This window comes from Drosophila teissieri, chromosome 2L, assembly GCF_016746235.2.
Source record: "Drosophila teissieri strain GT53w chromosome 2L, Prin_Dtei_1.1, whole genome shotgun sequence".
Classification (NCBI taxonomy): domain Eukaryota; kingdom Metazoa; phylum Arthropoda; class Insecta; order Diptera; family Drosophilidae; genus Drosophila; species Drosophila teissieri.
The window spans coordinates 20,820,018-20,845,340 of NC_053029.1; the positions used below are offsets into that span (position 1 = coordinate 20,820,018).

The 25,323-nt window shown below is 42.9% G+C and overlaps 1 protein-coding gene across 1 annotated transcript in view; it reads left to right on the forward strand.

Annotated features, from left to right (window-relative positions):
• Positions 1-19,459, forward strand: part of LOC122611470 (Down syndrome cell adhesion molecule-like protein Dscam2) — a 62,781-nt gene extending 43,322 nt beyond the window's left edge. The window contains exons 9-24 of the mRNA XM_043784594.1: positions 2,149-2,433; positions 5,004-5,123; positions 5,182-6,408; positions 6,589-6,744; positions 6,810-7,493; positions 8,217-8,325; positions 8,379-8,555; positions 8,613-8,779; positions 11,295-11,507; positions 12,851-13,006; positions 13,594-13,743; positions 14,230-14,540; positions 14,599-14,779; positions 14,837-14,995; positions 15,891-15,957; positions 16,739-19,459. Of these exons, the coding sequence (XP_043640529.1) occupies positions 2,149-2,433; positions 5,004-5,123; positions 5,182-6,408; positions 6,589-6,744; positions 6,810-7,493; positions 8,217-8,325; positions 8,379-8,555; positions 8,613-8,779; positions 11,295-11,507; positions 12,851-13,006; positions 13,594-13,743; positions 14,230-14,540; positions 14,599-14,779; positions 14,837-14,995; positions 15,891-15,957; positions 16,739-16,820 (4,244 nt within the window). The 3' untranslated portion in view covers positions 16,821-19,459. The remainder of the gene's footprint in view (positions 1-2,148; positions 2,434-5,003; positions 5,124-5,181; positions 6,409-6,588; positions 6,745-6,809; positions 7,494-8,216; positions 8,326-8,378; positions 8,556-8,612; positions 8,780-11,294; positions 11,508-12,850; positions 13,007-13,593; positions 13,744-14,229; positions 14,541-14,598; positions 14,780-14,836; positions 14,996-15,890; positions 15,958-16,738) is intronic.
• The last annotated feature ends 5,864 nt before the right edge of the window (positions 19,460-25,323 follow it).

The following is a 25,323-nucleotide window of genomic DNA, read 5'->3' on the forward strand; positions in this document are numbered from 1 at the left end:
TTTCCCTATCTATGTCACTAGTTGCCCCCAAAATTACACACTTTGACTTCGGCGAAGTGGCGGCGAATTTTGAGGATTCGGTTTCCGTAAACTGCCTGGTCAGTTCCGGTGACCTGCCGCTCGACATCGAGTGGATGTTTAACGACTACCCCATCAACCACTACTCGGGCATATCCACCTCCAAGATGGGGAAGCGCCTAAGTGTGCTGATGATCGATGCCGTGAGTGCCCGCCACGTGGGCAACTACACCTGCAAGGCCAGGAATCTGTGGGCATCGGCTGTCTACACGGCCCAGCTGACAGTTAATGGTACTTCCTTGCGAAGTCAGAGCTTCTGTACAGCACTTCAGTGTCATTCTGGTTTAGTTAGTTTCTATTTGTATACCCACTCCTGTTTTTCCTACACACAGTACGCATATAAAGATTGCATGTTTGCTTTGGCTTTTGTGTCTTGGCTTTTGTAGCTTAGTTGTAAGGTTTTTAACTGGGGATCTGCAAAGATGTCAATCTACTCTTAGATTTAATGTGAACATAATCTATAGATGTACTATACCCTTTGATTGCTCACCTTTTTCCAAGTGCCTCCCCATATCAGTCCCTTTGTGTTCGGGGAAGAGCCAGCCAATTTCGGGGATTCGGTAACCGTTCAATGCACCATTTCGAAGGGCGATCAACCCGTGGACATAACCTGGTTGTTCAATGACTATGCCATCAACGAGTATCACGGGGTCACCACTTCCAAAATCGGCAAGAAGGTCAATGTGCTGACCATTGATTCGGTAAATGGCAACAATGCGGGAAACTATACGTGCCGGGCAAGGAACAAAGCCCAAATGGTGGAGTACACTGCAGCCCTCATTGTCAACGGTGGGATAGAGATGCAAATGCATATGCATATACCGTAGATAGAGATCACCTTACTTGTCTTCATTTTTGGTCCTTGATTGTTCGTTTAGTTGACTGCTTTTGTTTTGTGTATCCCGCAAGTTTTGCCTCAAATCACGCCCTTTGCCACCGGTTCGCAGCCAACCCATCTGGGTCAGTATATAACGTATCAGTGCACCCTGACGGAGGGCGACTTGCCCCTCAATATCCGTTGGACGTTTAACAACCAGCCGCTCTTCAATGACGATGACCAGGACATCATCGTAGCGAAGATGGGTCGTCGAAGTAGTGTTCTGACCATCGAAAGCGTGGCTGATCGTCATGCGGGCAACTACAGCTGCCACGGGGAAAACGCCGCCGGCCGGGCCACCTACAGCACTGAGCTGCACACATTCCATAGTCTTAGACTTAAGAGAAGCTTACGTTGATGCGGTTGTGTTTTAATTTTATGCACCTTTTGTTTTACCATCACACACACCACATCACCAAAACGTAAATGCACATCCAGTTCTTCCGCGCATCATACCCTTTGCCTTCGAGGAGGGCCCTGCCCAGGTGGGTCAGTACCTGACACTCCACTGCTCCGTTCCTGGCGGAGATCTGCCCATGAACATCAACTGGACGCTGGATGGTCAGTCAATCTCGGAGGACCTGGGAATTACCACGGCCCGCGTGGGTCGTCGTGGAAGTGTGCTAACCATCGAGGCTGTGGAGGCCTCCCATGCGGGCAATTTCACCTGCCACGCCCGGAATTTGGCGGGTCATCAGCAGTTCACCACGCCTTTGAACGTCTACGGTTAGAAATTCTACGGGATTGGGTCTGTCGAGTAGTTTCTTTGTGGCCGAGTACTAACCCAGCGTCGCTGCATGACCGTCTGTCTCTGCTGCTGTCCTGACTTATTTTTCTCAGACCTCTTTGGTCTAACCTCTGACCTCTTAGACCTCACTCCTCTTAGGAATGGCCTGACGCACATCCACACTGAAAGCTTGCATGTATGACACCCAGACTGCACTGAACTGTTCTGACCAGAATAGGTTAAGTTTCACAGAAACAACTACAACTAGAAACTAGAATTATTTGCTCTAAAGCCAGAATCAGTTGTGTTATCAAATAAGGTTTTTAAAAGAAAGGAAGATTTATGAAGAACTTGAAATGTTAAAAAGCGTCCATTATAATGGGAAAGAGATAACCCTTCGTCAAACGAATTATATTTTATGTTTAACTTTTATTTATACATTTTTTGGTGGAATCACTTAACGCAGTGCCCCCCAAACTGGCTCCCCTGCCCGTGAATTCGCCCCTATACGTGGGCGACTACTACCAGTTGACCTGCGCGGTGGTGCACGGCGACGCACCCTTCAACATTACGTGGTACTACAACAACGAACCCGCCGGAGACTTGGCCGGGGTCACCATCCTGATGCACGGCCGGCGCAGCAGCTCGCTGAACATCGAGAGCGTGGGGGGTGAACACACGGGCAACTACACCTGCAAGGGCGCCAACCGGGCGGGCGAAACCACAGCAGAGACCCACCTGAGCGTCAAGGGTTTGTTCGAATTACTTCTAAGGAATCGCTAGCTTGGGGGTGGCGTCTTAGTCGTAGACTCCTAGAATAGGAGCTAGGCATCTGTAAATCCCCACTCTCCGTCTGTGCCTCCTTGTCTGGTGTTGGTACTGCATAAGCACGAACCTGTATTATCTGTATTATACAACTGGAGTTGGGCGTTCTCATAGTACACCCATCTAAAATTCCTTCGCTGTACAGTGTGTTGATCTCTTGCACGGCTTTTTTTTATCACCCGGTCCCAGAGCTGCCCCAGGTTGATCAGTTCCACTTCAATGCCAACGGGGTTAATGGCGGCCAGGCGGTCCGGGTCATGTGTATGGTCTCCTCCGGCGACCTGCCCATCGACATCTACTGGCTCAAGGATGGTCAGCCCCTGCTGCGTTCCATCTACCACAAGATCGACGAATACACCCTAATCCTATCGCTGCGTCAGACCACTATTGGTGACTCCGGCAACTACACTTGCGTGGCCAGCAACGCAGCGGGAGTGGCAAGTCGCTGGTCCATCCTGAAAGTGAAGGGTACTCCGTTGTGTATATAGCCTTTAGTTGTGTCTTTTCTGTTTGTATAAAGTTATTCTCCTTAGAGTCCACCCAAACAAAAATCAAAATTCAAGTCAATATAAAGCGTGGTAGTTCTAAAGTTAGTTACTCAGAGAACAATGGTTGCTAAACAGAGGACTAGGTTTTTTTAAACATTTACCACTTACCACACCTAAGGACTATCATCTTATATTTGGGATAATTAAGGATGTTATTTTCATTTTTATAGTGGCACACTACAGAGATCAAATCATATCATAATCAAATCACTCATCACTGATGAATTTAATCAGAATTCGAAATCAATCTAATCATTACTTTTAAAGAATGGCTTTCCATCTATGGGGACTGAACACTCACTCATCATCCCATGAATGACTTACTTTATGACCTGACATCTAAATAATGGCGATCCTTTCTGTACCCACAAAAATATTCCAAGAACCGCCTGTGCTCTCTGCGCTGCTGCTTTCCGCTTCCGTTTGTGATGTCGGCGATTACGTGCAACTCACCTGTATTGCCACCCGGGGGGCCACGCCCATTCTGTTCGAGTGGTGGCTAGATGGGCGGCAGGTGCACGATGACGGCAACAATGACGTCACTCAGGCCACAGTGGGCGAACACACCAGCCTACTGCTGATCAACAGGGCGGGGGAGGGACATGCGGGGAACTACAGTTGCCGGGCGCTCAACCAGGTGGGCGTAGCAGAACGCCGGACCAAGCTTACTGTGAATGGTAAATGGGCGGTAATCAGATATGCCAATTCCACCTTACTTTCGACTTCTCTTGCTGCAGCTAATACAGTTTTTCTCGACTTCTCTGAATTATTCAATATTCCGCATCCGTAGGCCAAAGACCAAGTTGAACCAAGTCAATCGAGGTCTATATAGTCTATATATAGTTTGTGTAAATATGTGAAGTCTCCGCAATCAACTCTATCAGTAAACCTACCAACGTCGGGCAAAGTTAGCCTAGATCTAACCTAGGTCCCACTGTGTATTAGCTTACTCGAATCTTATCCATAAAAGTCAAAACAGCTCAGATCTGACCCTGCACGCATACATGCACAGCCACACCCACACACAGCACTACACTTAGCACTTTTCCGGAGAATAACTCAGAATTACGACTCACGGGCTTCAATTTCGAATGACTCCTAGAGGGTTATGGTTTCTATGTAAAATACAAGTTCACAGGGCTCATGCTCCAACACCGAATAAACCAATAACAGCTAAATCTATTATCCTAATCGCTTCTAATTGTCTACTTAACTAAAAATAAACATAATCGTAACTATGGAACCCAGTCCTCCACCAAACGAGACTGACCTTTTGCGCTTCCACAAACGTAAACGTATCTGTCCAGCTGAAAAATAACCCACATCCTAATCCAATCCTGCATTAAGTATTCTTCGTTTGTTAATTATTATTTACCTAGACCATAAGACACAAAGCAAAGTCCATTGGCAAGGAAACACAAAATGACAAAGAAAATCTTTTACAAGGACTTCGTTTTGCACTGATTGCATAAAATGTTAACTTTTAGTTTTGGTATATCATATGTTTTATTAATGCCCCACTTTCATTTGTCCTATTATCATCTTGGTTATTTGTGCTAATGTTTCTGTTGTAGTTTGGCCTTTTAAGTTAACCTCGTATGTAAGCGATCGTGTGGAAATATTTTATTGTATATAATAAGACGATATTCAATCAACACTTAAACTTTCGTATTGAATAGGAAAGCATTATTATATTTCCACACCTTTTAAAGAAAACTGAAATGATATTTAATTATATGTTAAAAAACTTTTACCACGCAGTTGTCGAACTTAAAAAGAATTTTTTAGTTCATCAAAAAATCATTTCACTTTGCTTGAAACTATGTCCGTCCTTCCGCTTTCGCCGATACTCTTGACCATATTGCATGCAACAACTTATGCTAGAAACCACCACAGCTCAACTAACGTGTTTTCTTTTCCCAATCGCGTCATCAAACCCGGCCAACAGTACCTCCTAGATGGATCCTCGAGCCCACCGATAAAGCCTTCGCCCAGGGTTCCGATGCCAAGGTGGAATGCAAGGCTGATGGCTTCCCCAAGCCCCAAGTCACATGGAAAAAAGCAGTTGGTACGTACAAATCAGTAGTATACCTTGAAAGCATCACGTAAAACGAGTTCCTTTCCAGGCGACACCCCCGGAGAGTACAAGGATCTGAAGAAAAGCGACAACATCCGCGTGGAAGAGGGCACTCTGCATGTGGACAATATCCAGAAGACCAACGAGGGCTACTACCTGTGCGAGGCTATCAATGGAATAGGCTCCGGCCTCTCGGCAGTGATTATGATTAGCGTTCAGGCCCCTCCGGAGTTCACGGAGAAACTGCGCAACCAGACCGCTCGACGAGGAGAACCCGCCGTACTCCAATGCGAGGCGAAGGGCGAGAAGCCCATTGGCATCTTGTGGAACATGAACAACATGAGACTGGACCCCAAGAACGACAATCGCTACACCATTCGCGAGGAGATCCTGTCCACCGGAGTTATGTCCAGCCTATCGATCAAGCGCACCGAGAGGTCCGACTCCGCCCTGTTCACCTGTGTCGCCACTAATGCCTTTGGTTCCGACGACGCAAGCATAAATATGATAGTCCAGGAAGTTCCAGAGATGCCCTATGCCTTGAAGGTGCTCGACAAGTCCGGACGTTCCGTGCAGCTGAGCTGGGCCCAACCCTACGATGGCAACTCCCCTCTGGACAGGTACATCATTGAGTTCAAGCGTTCCCGTGCCTCCTGGAGCGAAATTGATCGCGTCATTGTGCCCGGACACACCACAGAAGCCCAAGTGCAAAAGCTTAGCCCCGCCACCACCTACAACATTCGCATCGTGGCCGAGAACGCCATCGGCACATCCCAATCCTCCGAAGCGGTGACCATCATCACAGCCGAAGAAGCGCCCTCCGGCAAACCCCAGAATATCAAGGTAGAACCCGTGAACCAGACCACTATGCGCGTAACCTGGAAGCCACCACCACGCACCGAGTGGAACGGAGAGATCCTGGGCTACTACGTCGGATACAAGCTGTCCAACACTAACTCGTCCTATGTTTTCGAGACGATCAACTTCATCACCGAGGAGGGCAAGGAGCACAACCTGGAACTGCAGAACCTGCGCGTGTACACCCAGTACTCCGTGGTGATCCAGGCCTTCAACAAGATCGGAGCCGGACCACTGAGCGAGGAGGAGAAGCAGTTCACGGCCGAGGGAACGCCCAGCCAGCCACCCAGTGACACCGCCTGCACAACTTTGACCTCACAAACCATCCGCGTCGGATGGGTCAGCCCACCTCTGGAATCCGCCAACGGAGTGATCAAGACCTATAAGGTTGTCTATGCCCCCAGTGATGAGTGGTATGGTAAGTAGATTCAAGTCAAATATGGGAACTACCACAACTGAATTGACAGAGAATGGGAATAATAAAATAGAATGTTAATAAAAAATAGTCCTTATGTTCATTATTGATTTTTTTACTTTTTCACCCATCAGAAGATAATACTTGTATGATAATTTGTCTGTGTTTTCCAAACTAATTTAGATGAGACCAAGCGGCATTATAAGAAGACGGCATCCTCCGACACCGTTCTCCATGGCTTAAAGAAGTACACAAACTACACAATGCAGGTCCTGGCAACAACAGCCGGAGGCGATGGCGTCCGAAGCGTTCCCATTCACTGCCAAACCGAACCCGATGGTAATTCATAACCATAACCATATATACTATAAAAAAAGCAATTTCTAACATCTTTGCTTTAACAGTTCCCGAAGCACCCACTGACGTTAAGGCTCTTGTTATGGGTAACGCCGCTATCCTGGTATCCTGGCGCCCACCAGCACAACCCAACGGCATTATCACCCAGTACACCGTATACTCTAAGGCCGAAGGCGCTGAAACAGAGACAAAGACTCAAAAGGTTCCCCACTACCAGATGAGTTTCGAGGCCACTGAACTGGAGAAGAACAAGCCCTACGAGTTCTGGGTGACAGCCAGCACCACCATTGGAGAAGGACAGCAGTCCAAGAGCATAGTGGCCATGCCCAGCGACCAGGTGCCCGCCAAGATCGCCTCCTTCGACGACACATTTACTGCCACCTTCAAGGAGGACGCCAAGATGCCCTGCCTGGCCGTTGGAGCTCCCCAACCCGAGATCACCTGGAAGATCAAGGGCGTCGAATTCAGTGCCAATGATCGCATGCGCCTCCTCCCCGACGGATCCCTGCTCATCAAGTCGGTGAATCGCCAGGATGCCGGAGATTACTCCTGTCATGCTGAGAACTCGATTGCAAAGGACTCCATAACGCACAAGCTCATTGTTCTGGCACCACCACAATCGCCCCACGTCACCCTCTCGGCAACCACCACTGATGCCCTGACTGTCAAGCTGAAGCCCCATGAGGGAGACACTGCTCCTCTGCATGGATACACCCTGCACTACAAGCCAGGTGGGTGGATCAGTCTAAATATAAACTGGAATTCGTATTAGTTCGGTGCTAATTATACCCGTTACTCGTAGAGTAAAAGGGTATACTAGATTCGTTGAAAAGTATGTAACATGCAGAAGAAAGCGTTTCCGACCATATAAAGTATATCTATTCTTGATCAGGATCAGTAGCCGAGTCGATCTGGCCATGTCCGTCTGTCCGTCCGTCTGTCCGTCCGTCTGTCCGTCCGTCTGTCCGTCCGTATGAACGTCGAGATCTCATGAACTACAAAAGCTAGAAAGTTGAGATTAAGCATACAGACTCCAGGGACATAGACGCAGCGCAAGTTTGTCGATTCATGTTGCCACGCCCACTCTAACGCTCACAATCCGCCCAATACTGCCACGTCCACACTTTTGAAAAATTTTTCGATATTTTTTCATTTTTGTATTAGTCTTGTAAATTTCTAACGATTTGCCAAAAACTTTTTAGCTCTACGCCCACCGCCAACTGCCCACACTTTCAAAATGTTTTATTTTTTCATTTTGTATTATCTTGTAAATTTCTATCGATTTGCCAAAAACTTTTTGCCACGCCCACTCCAACGCCCACAAAACCGCCAAAAACTGTATGTGCTGAAGACTCTCCTTCGCACTGCAAATAGCTGAGTAACGGGTATCAGATAGTCGGGGAACTCGACTATAGCGTTCTCTCTTGTATTTAAATTGTAATCCCCACTCTTAGAATTCGGAGAATGGGAAACATCAGAAGTGTCTGTGGACTCACAGAAGCACAATATTGAGGGACTCCTGTGCGGCTCCCGCTATCAGGTCTATGCCACAGGATTTAATAAGTGAGTGTTTAAATACCTATTATGAGACAAAACTAATTTAAAAACCTGTACAGCATTGGAGCCGGCGAAGCGTCTGACATTTTGAACACCCGAACCAAGGGACAGAAGCCCAAGCTGCCCGAGAAACCTCGCTTCATTGAAGTGTCATCGAACTCCGTGTCCCTGCACTTCAAGGCCTGGAAAGATGGAGGATGCCCCATGTCGCACTTTGTGGTGGAGAGCAAGAAGCGGTAGATAACACACTAATAACGCATTAGAACGCGATCTAAGATTGCATACCTCTGCAGTGATCAAATTGAGTGGAATCAAATTTCGAACAACGTTAAGCCCGACAACAACTACGTAGTTTTGGACCTGGAACCCGCCACCTGGTACAATCTCCGCATTACTGCCCACAACTCGGCTGGCTTCACCGTGGCCGAGTACGACTTTGCCACCTTAACCGTTACCGGAGGTATTTATGATCTGTTCTCCGATTTCCAATTGATTCCTACATTGCTATTGTACATAGAGTACTCTACGTTGACAGCTTCGGGGTCTGATGCTAAAAATACCGCTCTGAGGTCTTCCAAAAGGTCCATTTACTGGGACTGGATGCCTGAGGAGTTGGTTTTGGGATCGAGACCCCGAAAACACTGTCCATATACAAATAACAAGATGAGAAGCACCAAGCTATACAATGCTGTACAAAACATTTCTTCAGTTTATTTTGTCTTTACCAATCACGAAAAGTTATAACGAATTTTTAAAAAATATGAGCAAATTATAATTTTCTTGCTTTTCAATGTGAACAAATTGCACAGTATATAAAATTATATTGTTGTTATTTTTCGTTGCCCAACAAAGCTTGTCGATATAGTGGTTTTAGTTCATTTATGTCTCATCATTTTTTTAATAGTTACTTATTTATATTTTTTACTGCCAGAACTCTGAACGCAGAAGCACCCGAAGAGTGTAAAATAATACTGATTTTTCTTACGTAAATGCAATTTGTTTTTTTATTATAATTTTTGCTAGACCCAAGCCTTGTAGTGCTCTAGATAACAGAATGAATATGAATGCGAGACCATCCATGTCAATAACACTTTAACGCATATGGGAAAAGACGTTATTGACGTTATTTCATTACTTTAAAATGCTCTCTGGCGACATATATGTATATTTGAAAATTGATTTTTATTATGGATCAGCTGAGCAACGGTATTTGAAAACGATTTATTTTCTTGTTGTATATTTGGTGTAATTGGCATGGAACGTCCCCTTATGATTTCTAATAGTTCTTTATGCATTTTTTTTTTTGTATTTCTGTGCCCAGTCTGTGAAAGAAAATTGGTAAAATATACGAGTACACGCGGTGTCAAATGTGAAAGCCAAATGGAGCCCCAATAGCTGTCGTTATTAAGCATATTAAATGGATGTTGTTATACCCGCTTAACCATTTCCGAATCTATTGAATGTACAGAACTCCAACAGATGCAACTTCCCGCCAATAAGATGTTTGCAAGGGTGAATAACTGCCTGAGCTAGATTTTTCCACCCACAACTGGTCACAGAAATAATTCAATCACCAAAAACGACACTTTTATCATTTAAGCTAACTTGATTTGTTTTTTATTTGATTCAAAATATCAAAGTACTCATTTAACAGAAGCTTGGAAAAGACAAAGAAAGTGTGAAACTCAACCCGAAGAATCGAGCAGAGCCACCATAACATGACAATCAATCACAACAACCAAAGTATCTCAATCCTGTTCCATGCGAGTCCTGGCCAGGGAGTCCGAGCTGAGAGAGCTAAACATAAACTTAAACTTTTACTTATGGTTCGACTTATCACTTATCACTACAGTCACACGCAGACATTTTCTTTTGGTTTTTGCCATTTCGATTCGTTTCAGTTATAGTTATGTCAAGTTACAGTTGAGTTCCATCTAAGTTAGTTGGTTTATTTGAAGGGTATGTTTCTCCTTCTGGAATGCAATTCCATTCGTTTCGTGCAGTCTTAGCGATCTAACAACATACCTTATTAACTAGCTCTAAGCGAATCACAAACAAATTGCATTTAAACGTATTTAAAAAAGTAAAATAAACTGTTTTTATACAATTTCGATATACAATTTTTAATAGTTTAACTAGTCTCATATCAACTTACTCACATTTTGATGCGTGCTTAAGTTCTGCGCCATGTAAAATAACCGAAAACCAATACTATTTAATTCTCTTAATAATCTTACTTTTCTCTCATATGAATAACGAAAACGACTCAATATCGACAAGTTAACCTTTGAATTTTTCGCCTGCCACAGTCTGTATTTGTATATGTATGTGTTAAGTGCTTACGAGTTGTACGCGGTGCAAAGGTCAATGTGCCAGCAGAGGTCGAAGGGTGAAACCGATCCTCCTCTTTCTCTCTTCCTCTCTCTCTCTCTCTCTCAAACACACACACACACACACACACTCTGTGTATCTGTATATGTCTCTGCCTCTATCCGCCCCACCCACTGTCTGTTCCCACCCACTGACCAAAACCAACACCACCCTTTGGTTGTTGTATTGTTGTTGCAGGCACTATCGCACCCTCGCGAGATTTACCCGAGTTAAGCGCCGAGGACACGATCCGCATTATCCTTTCGAACCTAAACTTAGTTGTGCCCGTCGTGGCGGCTCTGCTCGTCATAATCATAGCGATAATTGTTATTTGTATACTGCGTAGCAAGGGCAATCACCACAAAGGTATCTATGCTAACCACTAATTAAGAATTTCGTTCCTTTTCGGTTTCTCTCTATTTCTCTACTTGAACACCACGAAACTGCAACACCCTACACTTGCGCTTATGTTACGAAAACCCAAAATACCGAATACCACAATACCATATTGCCTGTACTGCCTGCCCATATCCCATATTGCTGTTGTCTATGACCCAACTATTGCATGTGCGAATCCGGTTTGTATACCCTGTCAACCCCGAAAGGCACCATCGCGCCCCTGGACGACGGATCCAGCCACGGCAACGTACACACCCGCATCCGCCTGCCCGCCTGGATGCCCGAGTGGCTCGATCTCAACTTCATGGTGCCTCTGATCGCCACCGTGGTCGTGGTGGCTGTGGGCATCTGCGTGGTGTGCGTCGCACTCTCCCGGAGGCGAGCGGATGACATGCGCGGCGGCCAGAAGGACGTGTACTGTAGGTTCTCCCCGAGGAATCCACACAAGCGCCACCTCTTTTCTTGAATCCTATTCCATTTTTAGCTTACTGTAGAGCCTAGATCGATATCTTATTTCTGTTTTGTTTCATGTTGGCTAAATGTTGGTCGATTATGTGCATCCAATTAACTAATTTTGCGTTAAGTATTATTCAAACAATTTAGCCAACATGTCGATAAATTTAGCCGTCACTCATAAAGCCCAAATGTTCGGATGGTAAACCTTTGATATCAAATCATTAAATGTTAAAGGAATTTCTATGTGTAGTTTGGCTTTGCATGATTTACTTATATTTCTAATCTGAATGATACCAAACCAAGATACACGCACAGAAATATACCAAAAGTTCTCACTCCAAAAATATACCAACAGACAGACAAAGAAACTGAAAATATACCAAACAATCAAATAATATAATACATATCAATATTATATATTTAATTAGTGTCCATATCTGTGTGTACATACGAAAACCATCATCGATATTTCATCGTCATTAAAATCAATTGGTTTTTCAATTACCAAATATGACTTGAAAGTTGTACTGAAGCACCCGATAACTTCTGAAGAATAGATCAGTTTGCAGACCAATTTGTAAATTTATTTATGAGCAGTTGTTATTGGATCTGTGGAGGACTCTATTTTTATGCAATATTAGAATAGCCAGTAAGCGATATATCTATACTAGCCCTGTTGTTTGTACATACGTTTTGCCTATGAACTATGGTAAGCAACTTCACAATCAAATACTACTCTATATATACATATATATATATATCTACAACCATATCCTCCACAAAACAAGACAAGTCAAATCTATCGTTTTTGAGTTCCGAATACTTTCTGTATTTCCCCTTATGAACAACCAAAACTAAGATGCTTTTTGAAATCACCATCGAGATCCTTGATCGATGACAATGAAAGGTCGAGTAAATCCAAAATTAAGTTCATCGCTCATTTCATGTCATTGTTAACAATCGTAATCGTATTCGTTGACCAGTTGGTATATTTTGAAATTAAAAACAAATAACCTAAACACTTCACGTAACATCTTTTGGAATCTTTTTTCGCAATCGTAACTTGTAAACTTGTATTTTTGAGCTACCAAATAGCACAATTAGTGTGTTGACATGCCGCACCAAAACCAAAAAACAACAAGTCAATCTAAAATTAATTGTAAAACCAGTAACGAGTGACGGAATAAGTCGAGATCGAAAACAGAAGTAAAGTATGCGAGTTGATTGAATGCGAGCAGCATATGATGAAGGAAAAGCATCTTCAGTGTTTCAATATTGAGTTGGCGATATCATATATTAATTTTAGACGATGTAGTTTACAATCAGACAATGGGACCCGGCGCCACCCTGGACAAGCGTCGTCCGGACCTGCGGGACGAGCTCGGCTACATCGCCCCGCCCAATCGGAAGCTGCCCCCCGTTCCCGGATCCAACTACAACACCTGCGACCGGATTAAGCGAGGTACAGTCATAAGTAAGCATCTAAATTTCCAATGCAACATTTATTAATGCCGCCATCCCATGTCGGGTCCCCGGACTCCTGGGCATGGATGGGGCTTAGTTCTTTCTTCCATTTACTTTGCGAACGAAAATCATAAACGAAAAGTATTTTGCGTTGCCTTGCATTCATACATATTAAGGGTAGCTCTAGATCTCTACCCACATACCGACATACAATCAAGCTAAGCTTTTCCGGACCCGAAAAATTCTTAGTGTTGCTTTTTAAGCCGCTTCCTGTTCAGTTCCTTCAATGTCCCCATCAGTCCTGGCATGAAAAGAGCCGTGTTATTAAATGTTGTTGTTAATTTAGAAACATTTTTTTGATTGGGAACTTCCCAGCCTTGATTAAATCCAAGTATACTTATCGTTTAAACCTCTCGCTCCCCATGCACCAACTCCAAATCCCGCACCTCATCGGTTGCTTCAATTTGATTATGATTTCTATTGACTTATCATTGATGTTGTACGAAATTGGAAATTGAAAAACACCACACTCGACACCACACACCTCACCCCGAACCACACAATACCACTCTACGACATGTCCAGGCCGCGGTGGCCTGCGGTCCAACCACTCGACCTGGGACCCTCGGCGAAATCCCAACCTGTACGAGGAGCTGAAGGCCCCTCCAGTGCCGATGCACGGCAACCACTATGGCCACGCCCATGGCAATGCCGAGTGCCATTATAGGCATCCAGGTAGGCGGAGTGGAGATGAGCAGCCGCTCTCTTCTACGGATTTATGTTTCTTAATGCCCCATAAATAACCTCACTAACCCAACTCGCTAACCCATCTTTTTAAGGGTGCTGATCGACTTACGGATTTATTATATTCTGGGTTAGCTAGTCTATAGGTAATAAGGAGTTATCAAAATGGTCATCTGACTTTTGTTGCACTTCAGTTGTTATGGACTAACTGTTTTCAGTCATTTGATTTATGCTGTAAAATCGATCACTCCTGAAATGTACCCATTTTTAAGTTTATCCGCTCTAACATAAAGTCTAACAACTGGTTGCATCCAGCTAAATCAAGCTAACAAACTAGTAAGTAATAATATGGTAAGGGAAAAGAAAAGGGTACCAGGTATCATCGCAGCATACTAAACACTCTAAACCAAATCCACTTAAACAACACATGAACTCTCTGAGTGGACACACGTGCTAATCGGTTCCTTTTCCCGCAAGGCATGGAAGATGAAATCTGCCCCTATGCCACGTTCCACCTGCTCGGATTCCGCGAGGAAATGGACCCCACCAAGGCCATGAACTTCCAGACCTTCCCCCACCAGAACGGACACACAGGCCCAGTTCCCGGACACGCGGGCACTATGCTCCCACCAGGACATCCAGGACACGTGCACTCCCGCTCCGGATCGCAGTCGATGCCTCGGGCCAATCGATACCAGCGAAAGAACAGCCAGGGCGGGCAGTCCTCGATCTACACGCCAGCTCCTGAATACGATGATCCCGCCAACTGTGCCGAAGAGGACCAATATGTGAGTAGTAATCAATTGAAGATTTGGAGTATAATGCATTATATTGTTGGTCCTGTAGCGACGATACACCCGCGTAAACTCGCAAGGCGGCAGCCTGTACTCCGGACCCGGACCCGAATACGACGATCCCGCCAACTGCGCCCCTGAGGAGGACCAGTACGGCTCCCAGTACGGAGGACCCTATGGACAGCCCTATGATCACTACGGTTCTCGAGGATCTATGGGACGTCGCAGCATCGGTCAGTTAAGCACCTTGAAAGATGTAAAACTTGGTTAACTTATAACTTGATCCACAGGCTCTGCTCGCAATCCTGGCAATGGATCACCCGAACCTCCACCACCACCACCACGCAACCACGATATGAGCAACTCCTCATTCAACGACTCCAAGGAGAGTAATGAGATCTCAGAGGCAGAGTGCGATCGTGACCACGGACCACGCGGAAACTACGGAGGTAAGTTGGCGACATGAGTTCTTTTCGGATGAAAGGATATTGTAGTGTTTGTTACAATCTAACAAGCCCATGATATATTTGAGAGCTCGGTCTAATCTTAACAATATCAATTCGCCATCTTTTTCAATTCTATCCGAAATTTTGTGTAAATATAAATCAGAAGACTCCAACGAGGGTGAGTGATCATAGCCGAAGTTGAGTTAGTTTGTGTGATTATCATGATCATTATTCGAGAATACCGATCACCTCTCATACTTCGATTTCTCACGAACCCCTCGCCTCTGTTGCTCATGATCAACTGTAACTATATCATAAGATATGTGCAACGATCATTGCAAGACCATCATTACCATCGAAACTTTCTCGCATTTATCAGAGATTTTTTGTTATCTCCTTCATTCGTAAATATTCATGCTGTGTTTTGCTACATTTGATTAAAAAACGTCAGTGTTTTGAGTGTAACAGTTTTAAGTTATTACGATTTAAATTTGGTTTTGGTATTTTTGTATTATTATCCAATTATGTTACACACATATCATTTCACTTCATAGACCACACCGTTTGCACATAAATGTTTTATGTTTTAACATGAATTGTCACCAGAAATCTGCATGGGATGACCTTTTGAGGGTCCAAATAAGTAATGATACCGGGTACCAGCACTTAATTTGAAAGTACCTGCACGAAGTTGCCCAACTCCGATTGGACGCCTACTTACTGTGTTTTTAGATCTAAGCTGGTTATATTTGTAAAATTTTATTTCCATTCCGAATTTTTCTTTCTACTTTCTTTTATGGAACCCTATTAAATTTATATATACCCCACTCTATCGGTTCGGGCAACAAAAACCTATTTCTTTTGCAAATATTCCGATCCACAAATGCTGAACTCGCAGCAGTGAAGCGATCTCCACAACCGAAAGATCAGCGCACCACCGAAGAAATGCGTAAACTGATAGAAAGGTAAGACCAGACCAATGGGCCTGACCATACATATTTACTACCCACACGTAATTAATCAAATGTTAAAGCGATTGCACAGAGTTAGATTTGTGTAGTTCTGTGGCAGTACCCCAGTCATAAATCGCAACTAAATAACTTTCCCCATCTTCATTTACCCCCTTTCCTCATTTCGAATGTTTATGATCGCTGACACTAGTCGACGACAGTTGTAAGTCTTGAATAAGGAACCTAACAAATGTGACTAGCCACGAATACCCTGCATGCCCAAGCACCCATCTAGTATACTAACCAAAAGTGCATCCAGTACTCACATCGATGTATCTATGTATAACCCGTCTTGAGTTCTTGTTCGTATATTAGTTTTTACATTGGTTTTGTCTTTAATATATTTTTGTTTGGTTTTTGGTTCGACAGCAAATCACAGTTGAATGTGTTGAAACCTTTTGATAAACTACTCCATACAATAAGCAGACCTACACCATGTTTGTCTATCGCGAAGTGTTCCCATAAATACTCGTATTAACACTTTATTGCAGCTTTGTGCTTGGCCTCAGCTTGCCACAAAAAAAAGAACCAGAAGTAAACCATGTTAACCCACGAACAGAACATAAAAACACGGCCAATGGGGCGAGATTGGATCTGGTTGGGGATACTTAGAAAACTTCAAAAACACCCGAAAGATCCCGTCTCGCCTCTTGCAATGCTTTACTTGCATCATAAACATAATCCAAGTCCCGATTCCAATGTTCCCGACTAATCAGATACATCTCTTCCCGTGCAGAAACGAAACCGGCCCAAAACAACTCCAACTCCAACAAGCAAATGGCGCAGGATTCACAGCCTACGATACTATGGCAGTGTAATTTGTAAGCGCCTCCTGCGGCGGTGGGCGTGGCATTTTAGCTTAGTGTTTTAGCTGCATGAAGTGCGTGGGAGTTGAATGACACTCAGACACACAGGACACAGAGACACACAGTCAGATCATCAGAACACTAGGAGAGAGAAGGAGTTATATACCGCATATACACGTAAAATATTCAACTACTTCAAGTAATTATAACGAAGGAATGCAAGTTTCATGAAACATATTTATATTGTCTATGCAAGCAGCAAACCAAACATACATAAAGTATATAAGTACGTTCATATAAATAACTACTATAAGAGTGTGCAGGAAGTACTAAGGGAAATTACTAAAGTTATTCGAGAGATGGTGCAAGCACAGCCCGAAAAAACAGAAAACACTTACGTATTCGAACTAATTTTCAATAATGTACTTTAGTTTTAAGCGGTGTCTACCGAAATATTAGAGCAACAGCAACTGAAATGGATTCTTGTGTGTAAGAGGAGATGATTCGAAATCTGTTTGTGTAAACTTTTGCCATCTTCATATGCCAGGAGCGGAAAAATCATCCTTTGCCTAGCCTAAGTCAAAGTCATAATATTAACTCATCTAATTAATATATATTTAGTCGTAACATATGCGATAGTATGATTTTTTCCTATGCATTTTGTAATTCGTATGGACAGCGCACATTTGGAGTTTTGTTTGCGTTGACTTGTGATGATTGTTAATTTGTAGAGCTTTGTGAACCGGTAATTGTACTCTGTACTTGCTTTGTTCTTTATTTACAGACAAGTGATTGTCTTATCTAAGTTCGCCTTTATTTTTAATTCAAAAATGCGCTTCCAACTGAACAAATCGAAACTGTTCAATGCACAAATCGCAGCCACAATAAATGAATGTATTATACAAGATCCACGGGACACCTGAAAGCCACACAGACACACTCAAGCAGGATTTATTAAACCAATTCTGATATATACCGTTCTGAACATGAGTTATACGCATTTAAAGCTTTAAGAGAACCTGAAATTGTTTATTTCACTTCATTTGATCTTAAGTTATTAGTTCATAAGTTGCCAAATATATGATTTTGATTTTTTTTAATTCATTACATTCGCTCTGGGTTAATTATTGTTTTTGGGTTCCGCCCATTGCGGCCAGAAATCCGTGGAGATACCACCAACACTACAAAGACTGACTAATGCAAGCTAAAAACGAAACCGGGTCAATCCAAGTTTTGCAGACTGAAACCGATGCAATGGAGCTGAAAAATATGCAGTATTTTGCTCAATACGTAGAATAGCAGGGCATTTTCGGGGTAATCCACGATGTTTCAGCAGCGCACTGCCACGAGATCGGAACTGGATTTTGATCCTCGTCCCTTAAGCACATCACGAACTGCATTTAACCAATGGGAGACGAAAACAGTCAGGTTTATCAGGCTTATTATTTCTTTTCAATCTCCTTCGGTTCCCACTTAACCTATCCAAGCTAATACTCACTCTTACCCAGACTATACCAGTTTTATATAGATATATATGTACGTATATATAAATGTAGTGTTGTGAAAAAATAAGATTGCTTACCTATATGAGTGTACTACAAATTTTCATGGCAAACGAACTACAAATATTAAGTAGTGTATAGTAAAGGCAATGGCATTTAATCAATAAGCAAATGAAAGAAATACACCTACAAATTTTCAAGTAATTAAAATAGCAAGCAATATTCTAGAGCCAAAGAAACGTTGGATTTCAGCAATTGTAACGAATAAACTCGAATTTAATTACACTCGTAAAATTTATAAACTTTTCGGCAAATCAAAATCAAAACAAAAACTTTTGGCATTAAAAAGAAAACGAAATATTTAACAAAGCGGTTTGAAAAAGAAACCACTTAAGATAAGTACGATAATATAACATAGTCCATTTTTCATACTATAAATCAAGCAGGAATAACGATTCCGAGTCGTATGCTTTTTGAGTTGCTTCATTGTCAAAAATGAATAAGGCGAAAATTCACGTTTTGCATTCATCAAAAGGCGCTTCATATTTGTAATTATTTAAGCGATAAGCGTTCATGCATATACAAACATATACAAATAATTTTTTACTTAACTTTACATAAAACGCATTAATCAAAATTTAACTCCCAAGAAACATTAACCAGAAGGTCAGACAAAAAACATTAGACACTCACATACGAAGGACATTCAACTTCAACGCACATCAGGCTCGACATCGAGGAAAACTAAGCACGATCAGCACACATTTGAATTCTGTAACCAAGAGGACAGGCAGTTTAAAACGCATTTATACTAATCACTCGCTCCTTCTTAACAGAACGAATATTATACGAAATTAAGAGAGAATAAATACCCCAGTGGAAACATTCGTAACCATTAAGCGCGGCATATACGGTAAACCCCAAATTGAATACTACAAATATGTGTATTACTAATTACATTTACGAAAGCATACATATACATATTAACTATATTAAATATTAAATGTATTGAATTGACAACAGCCGGCATGCCCGGGAATTACTACTCTGAACCGCTCCATGTGGAACGGATTGGTAGTCCCGCCCAAAACTCGAGCAGTTTGCATGTCCGACCAGCGAACAAAGAATTTGTCAGTTTCCAGTTTCAGTGTCATACAAGTCAAACAGAAACCAATTAAAATTAAATAAATGCCAATTTATGTTGGATAAAACCAATTGCCCTATTAATTTTTATTCGCTATTGTAAAGCTTCTGGCGGTTACAATATAGGACACTATTTTTTTTTAATTAATTAACATCTTTATTTAATATTATTCAGGAACAGATCAATTAAAGCCTTTAACCTAAATGTTGTCTTAAGTAAATAATCTCTTAATTATAAAATATAATTTGCTTTCATCTTAATATATAGGAATAGGTCAAATTTCGAGTAGTGAGGTTTCAGGTAAATAATATATTCATACTAACATCTTAGAAGCAGCCCAAAATGTCTTCTTTTGAGCCTGCGAATTGGGATAGCCCCCTGTAATCTCCGGGCGAGACGATTACGGTGGGCAGTTAGTCGGTCGTTGTATCTGCTTGAGAAGAACGAGATTTGGTCTTCAACAAGGCTCAGGTTTAAATCATTGTGAAGCGTTTGGCCGCTAACGAACCAGTCACAGCCAGTGATTTGTTTTAATGTTTTGTTCTGGACGGTTTGGAATCGTTTTCGGTGGGACGCAGCCGCCACTCCCCAAATTTGGATGCCGTATCTCCAAGTAGGTGCGATGATTTGCTGATAAATCTGACGCTTGCATCTTAAAGGTAGTTTGCTTTTCTTATTTAGCATGCAGAATAGTTGGTTACGCTTTAGGTTGCACATTTTGACGACTCTGGCAATATGATCGCGGAAGGTTAGGCGTTTGTCCAGTGTGAGGCCTAGGTATTTCGCCTTAGTTGCTTGCTCTATGTCCACATTATTAATGTGTACCGCAGGAGTTGTGTTACGGCGTAACGTAAAGCAAACGTTTACGCATTTGCTTTCGTTAATTTTGATGTTGTTTGCCATGGCCCATTTCTCGAATTCGTTGAGATAAGTTTGCAGCATTTGTGACGACTCGGTCTCACTGTTCGAGGAGCTGAGAAAGCAGACGTCGTCAGCGAAGCTGGCCAACAGCATTTTGCTGTTGTCATAGGTCATTTCATAATAGCTTGGCTTGGGGATGTCTGCTGTATAGATGGAGTAAAGTATCGGTATAGGACACTATTGAAATTAAAAAAAAAAAAAAAAAAAAAATTCTTGGCATTGCCAATATGCCAAAAAGTATGTTCATATTTTCCTTTTGATTGCGGAGTATCAATCTTTTCAGTGCATACTTTAAGGCGTTGTTTAGTCATGGTGGTCAAGTAAGCTAATTTACATCATTTAAATAAACCGTTATAGAAAAAAGACACGTTGAAAAAGGTAAATACCCAAATTTCTATAATTCTTCTTAGAATTGTATTTTAAGAGTATACTTTCACTATATTTCAGTACATCGGGCAAAATAAGTAACAAATTACATGAATCAATACGTAAGTATTAATTTAGGAAGATTTCTTTCTTTTCGTTGCGTATTCAACGTTAAAAACATTTATTCTCATTGGTCTTGAATGTCGCTATGTAAAAACCATTAAAGTGAGAAGTGTGTGTTTCTAGTAAAATTCAACTCCGAATGTGCTCATACTTACTTCCCCGGTGCAAATTTTGAAATTTAGGACAACAAAAACCCGCCATTCCAGCCGCTTTGTTTTCACGTAAATGTTTGGCCATCGGATTTGCACATCCAGTTAGCGTCTGCAGGCTAAGCTCTCTGCAAAGAACAAGTGCTGATGCAAACACTGCAGGTTGGCCATCCCAATACCATTGGTTACTCACAGTGACACCTGCAGGCCCAGATCCGCTGCGGTTGCCCAAGATTGGCTCATCATCATCATTATTTGCATACGAAGGCGTCCAGTGATTACCCAATTCAATCGAAACCGCTCACAGCTCACACTCTCCCCGCAGAGGCCTTCCGCAATGCAATTAATTGTTGCAAAATCCGATGATTTTCAACTAATTGCGGCTCATTAAATATATATCTATGCAGCCATGCCCCCGAGTAAACGCCTCCCCAATAAATACATGTGGATGTGGTCGCTAGTTGGGCAGAAGCAAAAAGTGAAAATAAAAATGAAAATTATTCGCAAACAATTGCGCTTGGCGCCCGGCACTTCCAACAATTGTGCATTGTCTTTGCTGCATAACAGAAATTTCAACATGGATGGGCAGCGGGGTCGGGAAATTGAGCGTTTAAGCGCTAAATGGCCTGCGAGCTACTGGCGATGGAAACATGACAAATACCCCCATCAAATATTGATCATTTAGCGTATCAGTCGCAGAACTCTGGGGGAAGTCGTAAACTGCAATTGTCTTGGAGCACGGCCATAAATCTTCGGGAGGGGAGGAAGGTAGGCCCAACTGAGAGAGGCCAAATAATATAAAAACAGAGCAAAATGAACGGCTGGGGAGAGCCACAAGGGGCAAGCAATCCAAAAGCGAACAAACACTGTATGAAACGTTGAACGTTGAGCGAGGCCAACGTTTGCTTAAAGGGGCGTGGCAGCAAATGCAGCAAGTACGCCAAATCGGGGCAGGGAGGCACAATTCGAATGGGCTTAGTACATGTCATGATAGTCAATAGATGTCAATAGATCATTGGGCAAGAGGCAACGAGTCGTGGCCACTACATAGCTAAAAATCAATAATCTTTTTATGATGTGTTTTATACTTCTAAAATGGTTGATTTTCCAAGAGAAAACCCTATACTCCCGCACGTTTAAAAGATGTTTTCTTCTTTTTTTTAAAGTGTAAATTTCTGTAGATTTTTCACGCCCACTCTAGCGCCCACAAGCCGATAAAAAATGTCCGTGCTGAATGTTATTTTCCTAAACTACACATAGTTTTGAAACTACACAATTTTTGAAACTTTTTTCATATTATTATTTTGCTTGCCAATTTTCTTACATATGGCTAAGAAGTTTTGAAATTCCCCCCTCGCACTCCCACTAGCTCCGTCATGGGTATCTGATAGTCAAGATACTAAGCCTTAGCCTTCACGCAAAAACAAAAAAGGAAAATTTTTGAACGCTGGCGTGCATTATCATTAGAAAGCAGGAACTTCGTTTAACGGTGGTAAGTAGGATAATTAAACGTAAGTACAGAAAAACTGCGGGTAAAGGAAATATATTGTAAGATATCAAAGTATCTCAAAAATGTAGCTACGCATGGAAAACTTATTTCAGCGCTCTGCGAAATCGAATGAATTCGACAAGAAACAATTAGGCTTTTATAACTTGGCTAAACGAGTTCGCTGCCTAAGTCTTTTGTTTGACGGGCAGTGTGGAGTCTGGTCAGTGATAAAATGGCATTTATATAGATTAGAGATTCGGGACAAGCGCGTTGACAACGCAATCTCGGCGCCGCCTTTAATCATTTTTATGGCCTCTTGCTGCAAGTACTGCGTTAGTACTCGAAGCGCACGTCTGCTCGTTTGCAACATCTCGTTTGCCATTTCAGCAGCGTCATGGCTTTTGTGGCTCAGTTGCCTCACCGCTCGTTTTTCTCTTGCAGACTGCCGCTAATTCGCGGCTGCCCCGCTTTTAATCAGCCACTTTAGCCGGCGACCTTGCCACACACGCCCCGCACTTGCCTAATGTCACCCAATCGGAGGCTGCGATTCCGCTCCACTTCTCCGTCGCCTTCATTGTGACCCACATCTGCAGCCAGAGTCCCGCTGGAAAAGAGTCAACAGCACCTGGCGAGCAATAACCCCTCCACAGTAGCAGCTCCACGCTCCGCGGGCACCGATCCGCTCCGCATTCATCACGTGCTCCGCTGCTGCGGCTGGCGTCTTGAACCTGAGCCACTACATCTAGTTATTTGTACAAGAAATGTTTCGCTGCCGCTTTTTGCCTTTTTTCGGCTGGGTGTTGCAGCGTTGCGGGGCGCGAACAAAAGATTTATTACAATCAAATATTTCTGTCGCTTTTGTTTTGATTTTTTAATTTTTGTTTTGTTGGCTGAAATTTATTTTTATTACATTTTTCAATTTCTTTCACTCGGTCTGTATGGCTGGCTCGTTTTGTATCTCCGCGGCTGCGGCTTGTGCAATGCGAATGAGATGTTGCTGCTTCTGCTGCTTCAATAATTAAAACAACAACTATAATGTGCCTCACTCGAATGCGTTAAGTGTCGGTTGTTGTGGCTCGGTTATCATTTCTGTGGCCCGCAACTCCAGGCTTGGCATGACACTTGTTTGGTTACATAAAAGTCAGGTGGAATGCAATTCAGACCTCGTTTGAGTATCACCACAGGCCAATTGCAGTTGCATATTTATTAATTTGTTTATTGATAGGTATTTCTTGGCCTGTGAGAAACAAAGTTGTGTCGCAGTCACAAAGACAACAATGAGGGTATAATTGAATGTCAATCCCATTGATATAGAGCATGGTTGCGACCTTGGCTTAATTAGGCGCCAATTGTTTTGTGGAAACAAGAACCCTCAATGCTGAATATAGGGACAAATGCATTTCCAAAGTCAAGAAAATACCCGGAACGAAGACAGCCTATTAACAAAAGCTTCATCTGCTGTGGCTCTATAACGCTCATCTTTCGCCCATGAGCCGCATCTGCACCCCCCGGAAAACTCATTTGCCAGCCGTGCCAATCGTTGATTTGCCGAAATCTCCAACAACATCATCAAGCAGGCAGCAACTACTAACTGAGATTTGGCAACGGCATGTTTGCTTGAACTCGAACTTTTTGCTGCAGTTACCTAATCTGCGCAGCTCCGCAGGCTCGGATTGCAACTGCAACCGGTGTAACTGCAACAGTTGGCTTCCTCTGCTAACCTTATGCGGGCATAGCACTATGGCACACAGACACACTGCGCGAAAGCGGGGGGAGGCAATTAAGGCAACATGTGGCAACCGACCGAGTGACTTGGAATTGCCGAGCCGTTAGGTGGGATACCGCCGCGCACTCCCTTCGGGCTGAAACTTAAACTGAGACTGCATCTTAAACTGAAACTGAAACTGAAACTGCATCTGATTCCGAAGCCCGGGCAGCTGCATTCAGCTTCAGCATTCAACTTGGCAACAGGAAGTGGCGGCGGTATTGTTGCCGCTTATCTGACGCGGAGATGCTTCCTTGAGATTTATTTGGCATCTAGGCAAAAGGCATCGTCATCATCAACGCCATCATCTCCCGATGCAGTTGTTGACTTTGGCTCATGGCCTTTTCGCCAATTCCAGCTGAACGATGGTGCCGACTTCTTCGGATTTTTCGGTTTTTTCGGCACTTATCTAACTTCCGGGTGTCGTAGGTCGGAATCGAATTTTTATGAGTTGCATTTTCGCCGAATTTCTGCCACCGAATCATCGCCGAAACTACCAATATTGCTTCATCCGCATCCACACCGGGAGCAACGCTTCATCCGCAGATGCTTTATGTTGGTATGACCATCCAAAACGTAATTAAAGGCATTTAGTTTTTATATTTATGTTTATAGTTATAGTTTTAGTAGTTTTATTTTGCTTCATCTCTTCGAAAAGTGTTTTTGTACATCAATTTTCGTGTCTGTGCTTCGTATGGGTATAATAATTAGGATTAAGTACATATTTACAAAACAATTTATTTACGGCCCGTCTTTGCAACATTTCGCCCATATGAAGATCGCTACAGTCGTTATAGTTTTTGTTGTTTTATTGAATTTCGTATAACTTAAAGACAAACGCGCGCATGACTAATTTGTACACTTTTGGGAAACGGCGATGAAGGAGGCGGGTAATGGGTAATTCAAACAGGTAACGAAAGGTATGAAGTTGTTTTGTACAAAATGCAGGAGGAAGTGGGGTGCCTTACATCATTAAGTCTATGTAACAATTTGAGCCTGTTGGGTTGCACACAACAAGGATCGTGATCTGCGGAGGATGGAGCAGACCCCAAGGTA